The 8,605-nt window shown below is 35.3% G+C and overlaps 1 protein-coding gene across 2 annotated transcripts; it reads left to right on the top strand.

The window, feature by feature from the left end:
- The first annotated feature begins 1,548 nt into the window (after nt 1-1,548).
- LOC133289944 (uncharacterized) lies at nt 1,549-7,673 on the top strand. Of its 2 annotated transcripts, XM_061487989.1 has the most exons (6): nt 1,703-1,780; nt 2,788-2,849; nt 3,058-3,150; nt 5,998-6,088; nt 6,633-6,735; nt 6,816-7,673. In XM_061487989.1, exons 4-6 carry the CDS (start codon nt 6,018-6,020, stop codon nt 7,506-7,508), a joined length of 867 nt encoding a protein of 288 aa, XP_061343973.1. In that variant the 5' UTR covers nt 1,703-1,780; nt 2,788-2,849; nt 3,058-3,150; nt 5,998-6,017; the 3' UTR covers nt 7,509-7,673. The 2 variants fall into 2 exon arrangements, with proteins under 2 accessions (XP_061343972.1, XP_061343973.1); XM_061487988.1 differs by lacking the exon at nt 3,058-3,150 and having other exon boundaries at nt 1,549-1,780.
- The last annotated feature ends 932 nt before the right edge of the window (nt 7,674-8,605 follow it).

Here is an 8,605-nt window from a genome sequence, read left to right as displayed (position 1 = left end):
TTTTGCAAGTTTTCTTTTCCTATTTGCTTGTGGTTCTCTGCTAGGCATTCGTTTACGCCAACTTCAAACCCAAGCCAAATCCCTTCCTTCCCTTCATTTGATACCACGTTGCATTTTACTCAATTCGCTTATTCAATATCTTACTATGCTTGTTGGCTTGTTGCTGCATATAGTTGAGCAAATTGGAGCATTGATGTTGTTATAAAGTTCTAGTTATATAAACTACACTAAGTACGACCGGTCATACTTTAATCATGCAGTGTACGACCAATCGTACTTAGTGTAATTGTAAACGGATCTTATCCCATACAAGTAATTCAACACGACTTCTATTAACTCGAGACACGTAAGAAAATTAACTATTCTACTTCTACATTTCGATAAAACTAAAAAGACTAGGTTATATTTATAAATATTTTATTTACAAATTATATATTCTTGAAAATGTATTTCTAACTGTGTCTATTTTGTCTATTTTTTGAAAATATATAATTGAGTTTGTAAACAATAAATTTATAAATATAACATTTTTCAAAATAAAATATATTAACTCTATTTTCATTTTTGTTTCTCCATGTTTATACCTCCATATTATACTATTTAGGGTGCAAGGTGAAGTTTTTGATTTCTTTTAGAGTTTAACCAACCATGATTGATAAAATATTCAAATTTTTTCTGGTGCATCACATGGGTAATAGACTAGTTTTGATGAAGAAATATGTACTTCAGTAACACACAAAATGAGCTCTGATGTCACATACATGTATCCCACTCCAATTCTGTACAAGCTATCGAACTTGCAAAAGATATTTTATTTAGAATAATATTGACAAAAGGTGAAGATTGAAAAGTGACTTTCTCTTTTTTTTTCTCTAAAGAGAATAACCCACAGATAAGGGTGTTAACGGATCAAGTCAGGCAAGGCTTTGGTCTTAAAAAGTTATGTCTGTATTTAAATGTGTCAATCTGGTCTAGCATGTTACCTGTTATGAATATAATTATTGACTTGAGGTCTGACTTATTTATAAAAAATAAAAGCTCAGCTGTTAAAAAAAAATAAGATAACAAAAACTTATCCAAATAAAACATGTGATCAACAACACTAATAATTCCACAAAAAATTGTTGAATTTAATATATATCCAAACAGCATAATATAGAACAAAATCATTCAAAAAATTAATTTAACTAATAAAATGAAGATGAAATGAATTGAAGAGAGAGAGTGAATTATTATAAGTAGTATAAAAAATAAAAAATAAAAAATAAAAATTAATATATTAGATTACGAGGCTCTTTAAAAGAAAACAGATCCAAGCTGAACGTTATAAAAGAAACACGGGCTGGGCCTTGTCAAATGGAGCCTGATACAAAGGCCCAAAAACTCTGCAATTGTCAACAGAACTGTCCAGACTTGTCAAAATATGGCCCGAAGAAGAAAACATCATCTTAAAATGGGCCAGGCCTGAGAGCTCTACCAACCCAATTCCGTTAAAGCCACGCTAAGAATAATAATTTTAATTTTCTAAAAACAAAAAAAGGAAAAAGGAATAAAAACCCTCCTCCCCTCCTCTTCTTCTTCTTCTTCTGAAAAAGCTAGCGACTTTACTGGCTCTTGTTGGTTCAGCTGAAATTTCAAATTGTGTGGTGGCGGTTATGGAGGCGCTGAACAACGCGAAAGCAGCAACCCTAACTGTATCTGTTGCTGCAAACCCTTCAAAATCCCAACGTGGACTTAACAAGCCTAAGTGCAAACATTGTGGCAATGTTGCTCGCTCTAGGTCATTCCTCTTCTTTTTTTTTCCTTCAATTTCTTCATTTATTTCAAAGTCTGAGGTTTGTGTATGTCTGATTTACGCTCTCACTCTCGTGGATAAATTGTTATTTCCTCTGAGTCCTTATGTTTGAACTGAAAAGATTAAATAGTGACATTGATTTATGCGTATAAACGTGATGGAGGACCAATGAGTTAAAACAACAATGTATAGTTGACAGAGGTGGTGCTCAACTACAACAACAAGCACCGCAACTTTTTTGTGCTTGTAGCTCTAACCATCATAACGAATGATTTTGACATAAATGGTTGATTTTTGGCAATTAAATCTTCTCATATCGAAATCCCTATTTATGCTCTTTGAACCAAAGGCTTTTTAATGTTAAAAAGGGGGGATCCGCCGCTGGTGCAAACTGGTTTTGTTTAGGACCAGGTTTTAGGCTTGTTGCATAATGAATTTGATGCAGATGAAGTTTTAACTTTTGAAAAATGGAACCGCATTTATTTATTACAGAAATCAAGATATTATATGTAACAGGCGGAGGAGCAAATTACTAATCCGCCAAAAAATTCATATAAACCTTGAAGCTGGCATATTAGTTTTAGTTGCTGCATGTACCAATTATGGTTTTAATCTTCATATACAGTTTTTATTTTTACAAATAGTTAATCCAATTATTTTATTTTTAACAATTCTGGGATAATTTTTTTATAAAAAATCTTTTTTCTGAGGTTAAGGTCTGCTGATACATGATATCTGATACATATTGAATTATATTGTTATGAGAGATGTGAGAAGCTAAACATGACCATGGTATATATATATATATATATATATATATATATATATATATATATATATATATATATATATATATATATAGAAAAGGGACGAGGGTGAAGCAAATGAAAAATTGGAATTCAATTACTTTTGGAAATTATGAAGTCATACCATATGTTGATAATTCATCGGATTCTTCTGTGTTGTTTTGATGAGTTTAATCAATATTGCAGGTGTCCATATGAATCATGCAAGAGTTGCTGTTCAACAAATCAAAATCCATGTCATATTCATGGTGTGATAACTTTTCAAACACTATTTTTGGATTGCTTTTTAAAATATCTTTTTTATCTTTTTAACCACACCCCTAGATCTGCTTTTTCCTTTGGATTTTTCGTTTGCTCAGTGCTTTTTGTTCTGATAAACACATTGCCTATCTCATGATTTTAAGGCTAGGATGCTTAGAGATGTAATAAATTCCAATATTGTTTTGATAAACACAGAGTGCGAGCCTGGAGCAGTGGTAAAACTAATCATTTATGACTAAAAGTCACGGGTTCAAATATGGAAAACAGCCTCTTGGCAATTATGCAAGGGTAAGGCTATGTACAAGGATTACCTTCACCTCACCCCTCTAGTCTGGGTTTAATGGGGAGTTTTTATTTTTATTTTTATTTTTTGTATTGTTTTGATAAACACAGTGCCTATCTCATGATTTTAAGGCTGAGATGCTTAGAGATGTAATAAAGTCCAATCACTAGGTAGCAGGCATATGTGTGAGCAGCAGAATCTGTTCATAAGCTACGTTAGAAGAGTGTATATCAGGCTCAGCTTATCATCAAACATCCTGGCTCAAGCATAGGTTTAATTTATCACTTCAATGAGCCCAGCTTGATATTTACCAAATTTTCTCCATTCTAGTGAGAGACTTTTGGACAGTAAAGTATTCTTGAAAAACTTTCTACTCTCTGTAAGGATAGTGCTCAGATATATCTAGATAATCCATTCGATGTTGTCACTGGCTGAAGTAAGACAAGCATTTCGTCTTCAAATTTTTTCTTATTGGTGAAGCATATGCACTAAATAAGGTGACTAAATGTAGAAAATCAGAATTCAAATATTTTTCGTTTTTATTTCCTATTAATTAGGATTGATTGTGATTAGGATTGATTAGTCATCGCTGAGTCATTCTTAGCTATTCTTTCTTGTATAAATACTCCTCATGTAATTTATTCAATATCAATAAACAAAAACCCTTTTTACAATATGGTATCAAGAGCGGGTTCGTTCGTACCCTAAATCAGCCACCTTCAAGGCTGAAATCATCCAAAAATCATCTAAACACAATCCAACCTAAACCCAAATCCCAGAAACCATACCTACAGACCTCCAATCGAGAAGGTGGAGTCACCATTCAACTCAGAAGGCTCCGACGAGTTGAACGCCACCAGACCCGTTGCCGTCAGACTGTCCATGCGCCGCCACACGCGCCGGCGCGTGTAGTCCACACGCCGCCTTCCCGGAATTTTTTTTCCGGCGCGAGCTGCCCAGATCACCTCGTCGGTCTCTTCTCTACCTGTTCCAGTGGTCAGATATAAAATCGGAGCAAATTTTGTTTTTGGGTCCACGGTCAAACCTTCTCTTTCTATTCATGGCTTCCTCGAATCGTTCTTCTGCCTCCTCATCTGCCCCAAATTCTCAGTCCTCTGGAGACAACTTAGGTTTGCAGATCACTAGTCACCGGTTGAACGGTAAGAATTTTCTGCAATGGTTTCAATTGGTTAAGTTGGTCATCCGGGCAAAGGGTAAGATGGGCTATCTCGAGGGAAAAATTAAGAAACCTGCTGAGGATTCTCCTGATTATGAAAATTGGGAGATTAATAATTCCTTGGTCATGGCTTGGCTGACTAATTCCATGGAACCACAGATTGGCCAAACCTATTTCGTTCTTCAATACTGCCAAGGAAATTTGGGATGCTGTTCAACAAAATTACTCAGATCTGGATAATACCTCTCAAGTCTTTGAAGTGAGAAATAAGTTGAGAGATTTTCGTCAAAGGGGTATGACTATTACTGAATATTTTACTGCACTAACAAATTTATGGCAGGAATTGGATCTTTATTATGCATCCGATCTTAAGGGATTGGAAGCTAATACCCAGTTTAAAAAACACTTGGAGAAGGAACGACTTTATGATTTCCTTGCCGGACTCAACCGAGATCTTGATGAGGTTCGTGGTCGAATATTGGGGCAGCGACCGTTACCCTCACTTGCTGATGCCTTTGCTGAAGTTCGTAGAGAAGCCAGTAGACGGAGAGTTATGCTGGGAGAAAAGGAGTCACTTGATAAGTCTGATGATATGTGTGCATTAGCTGCCAACCGTACCATTGACCGTTCCTCTGGAGAATCAAAACGGGATGGTCGTCCATGGTGCACCCACTGCAATAAAATTGGTCGTCCATGGTGCTCGATGGTTCATTACCTTCATTGATGACCATTCCCGAGTTTGTTGGGTATATCTTCTAAAGGACAAGTCCGATGCTGCATCCGTTTTTAAAAAATTTCATGCCATGGTTCAAACCCAATTCCAAGTTGCTATACAAATTCTTCGTACAGATAATGGCAAAGAGTATTTTAACTCTATTCTTGGAGAATATCTTTCCCAACATGGCATCCTTCACCAAAGCTCGTGTCCTGACACACCCCAACAAAACGGAGTTGCGGAAAGAAAAAACCGACATCTCCTTGAAGTTGCTCGGGCTCTTATGTTTACCACGAGTGTTCCTAAATATCTTTGGGGAGAAGCAGTTCTTACTGCCTCGTATCTGATAAATCGAATGCCATCTTGCATTCTAAAATTTCAGTCTCCTCTTTCTAGTCTTTTCCGTACCTTCCCTTCCTTCCGAGGCGTCTCGTCCTTACCTCTCAAGTTATTTGGTTGCGTTGTATTTGTCCATATTCCCTCTCATCAACGGTCTAAGCTTGATCCTAAGTCTCTCCAGTGTGTCTTTATTGGTTATTCTCCTACTCAACGTGGCTATAGGTGTGGGAAATCCTTGTATACAGCCTTACCTTAATTTTTATAAAGAGGTTGTTTTCTAGATTCAAACCCGTGATCTTTTGATCACAAATGAGAGCTTTACCAGTGCTCCAAGATTTCCCTCTTTAACTTAAGTACACAGATATTGTTTAGAAATTTTTATTTTTAGTTCTGTAGTTGATTTAGTGCAAGTGCTACTTACTAGTGGCGTCATAAATACAACCTATTTCTTATTAAGAAGGCAAAATAAGAAAATAGTAACAAAGATGCATCTGTTGGCAAGGTTGAAAAGATCTGTATAATTTTCTGTTACTTGTCTTAAATCTTCCATATTGTAAAGATCGTAACAGCTTTTTACCCCATTTGCTGGCCCTAACTTTTCGTTTCTTATGGTGAATGCAGTCTTGAAAGCAAATTTAACTATGCTCGACAAGACACCATCTTCTATTACTGCTCCACTTGATCAGCAATACATGGAATCATCTCAATCAACGTAAGTTATGAGGATAATCACCCCAAATTTTGATCTTATCCATTTTTTATATTTGCAAACTTGTCAGGATTAAACAAGAAAGAACACTCAAAATGTTTAGTTAAAAAAGAATAATAAAAAGAATATTCTTTTCTGCTGAGTAGCTTTGTTATTTTCTCTGTTGGAAACATGGGTGGTTTCTTTAGTGACTAGAGTTTGTTCATATTTTTTCTCGGTAGTTTCAAAGCTATAATTTATCATAAATTTTATTGAAGCCGTTGTTGGCTCTAGAGTTAACCAACCAAATGCTTTTATACCGCTTCTATATCTACAATTGTTTTTGAAATTTCGATGTATGTATGTCTTTTCTCTGTCAAACATCTTACTCGCTTGCATCATACCTTTGACTTTAAAGAACTAATTTTCTTGAGCTTCCTGTTCTTCTTGTTACATCCTTTATAGTGATTTCATTGCTTCACCTGCAAGTTCTTAAGTTGTAAGCATCTTTTTCAGATTCTGTTTATTAATCTTGAACAGAAGATTTTTTTATTATTATATTTTTCAGAAGCGCAAGTAGAGTTGCATCACTTCGACAACTTTCCAACAACTTTGCACAGTTCAATAATTTGAACATTTCACTTCGTTCAAAGAAGCCACTAACTAGAAAGGTACACAAAGACACGCGTATACAGAAACAATGCTAGTTTAAGTGTATAATTTATTTTGGGGAACATCATGTTGTGTGCAGGATGCTGCAACTATAAATGAATGGAGATTTTCCAAGTTAAATGAATACAAGAAGCAAAACATTGAAGTCGAAAATGAAGGTTTTGACCGATACATGCAGAATGTAGAACTACTGGAAGAAGTATTGTCTGTGAAGTCTACGGAAGACAATACGTCATCTGCATCAGAGTCTAATACTTCTTCAATGGAGAACAAAAATGAGATAGTGATCTCGGAGCTGAAATTGCAGCTAAGATCAAACTCCACGAGAAGTGATAATGTGAGAATGAGAATGCAACAACTTGTAGATATGGGATTAAAGAAGCTTAAAAAGTCGGCAGTAGATAGTAACATCAATGAACCAATTGATGAAGAACCTAATAAAGCTTCGAAAAGGGCCAAAAGTTGGAAAACCGAAAGGTTATCTGCTACAAGTGATCTTCTTGATAAAATTAATAAAGCCCGTAGTGAGGAGGATTTGAAGTCATGCTTAGAGATGAAGTCCCAACTCTTCAATTTGGAAATAGGCTCTGGCATAATAGCACTTCAAGACAATGAAACACATGAGAATGAAATTGCTGAAAGTGATTCCACCTTAGCAAAAGAATTGGATTATTCTTTACCAAAATTGGTTGTTACTGCTGAAATTGATCAAGAAACTCTAAGCACCATAGACAGATACTTATCTTCCCTTGAGCATTTAGGAGAGTTATGAGGCGAGATTTCTTGATAATTAGTCTTTTAGCTTGTGCAGAGATGTATAAATCTGAATGTTGTATTCTTTAAAGCATCGTATTACAGTGACAGGATGCGGCTCCCCCATTTTGTTTAGTAAATTTGTTATTATTATTATTATTATCTCAACTAGTTTGGGATAAATATGTTGTTGATGTTGATCTATTATTATTACTATCTTTATTTTGCATATGTTATCCTGAGCTGGAGAACATACACTCCTTGCAGCTAATGCTCGCTCCAATAGGGTGTTTTAGGCTGAATGACAATTAGATAATGGTAATAGTTGTACAATTCTTACAAACTCCCTGAAGTCACTGAATATTAACTTTCTCTGTAATTTTTTTCATGTCTATCTTGAGTAGATATTAATGTCGTATGTGTTCATGGCATGTGATTTCAGCAAATTTAATAGCAGTCAGAATTTGGGTAAAAATTGTGTATCGGTTTTCAACTAGAGTCCCAGTTTTCAAGTTTTGATTGAAGTAGATTGTACGATGTAAGCACGTTGGCAGAGCCGTGCAATGAGTGTTGTGATTGCTCCGTAGTTTCCATTAGTCAATACTGCCAGAAGCTCTCTGAAATTTGACTTCTCTGAATTTGACTTTCGAAGGGATGGGGCTGGAATATTAAATATGACGAGACGAGAACCATACCGTACTCTGTTCATTTTTGTGTATACGTATTAGTGATAAAGTACTGAATAAAACATAACTGCATGAGTCACTTGACACCTGGTCTTATAGCAAATTCTAGTTCAAATTGCATAATATATTTGGAAATCACTTTAAGGGCCATATTCATTGATGTCAACAGTTATAGATATTGATCCTTTACTTTAAATTTGTTTATTTAACTGTTCTTGAAATTAATAATCCGCTTTATTCATCTTTGAACCAAAGCAAAGACCCATCAATTCAAACAAACGTTGGTTCTTGCCACAAAAGAATCCTAGGCATGGTTGGGAATTCAAAGGCACATACCGTTGTGACTCTAAAATTCCATCTTTCAGTATTTCTATTTTCTCCTTGAAGCTTTTATGTAGCCATGTGAGTTTGTGGGTTTCTTAATTGAGAA

Source organism: Gastrolobium bilobum, unplaced genomic scaffold (assembly GCF_033153095.1).
Source record: "Gastrolobium bilobum isolate Gb01-03AN ecotype WA unplaced genomic scaffold, APGP_CSIRO_Gbil_v1 utg16824, whole genome shotgun sequence".
In the NCBI taxonomy this organism is placed as follows: domain Eukaryota; kingdom Viridiplantae; phylum Streptophyta; class Magnoliopsida; order Fabales; family Fabaceae; genus Gastrolobium; species Gastrolobium bilobum.
Note: the sequence above shows the minus strand (reverse complement) of the source record. Positions and strands in the feature narration are given on the sequence as shown.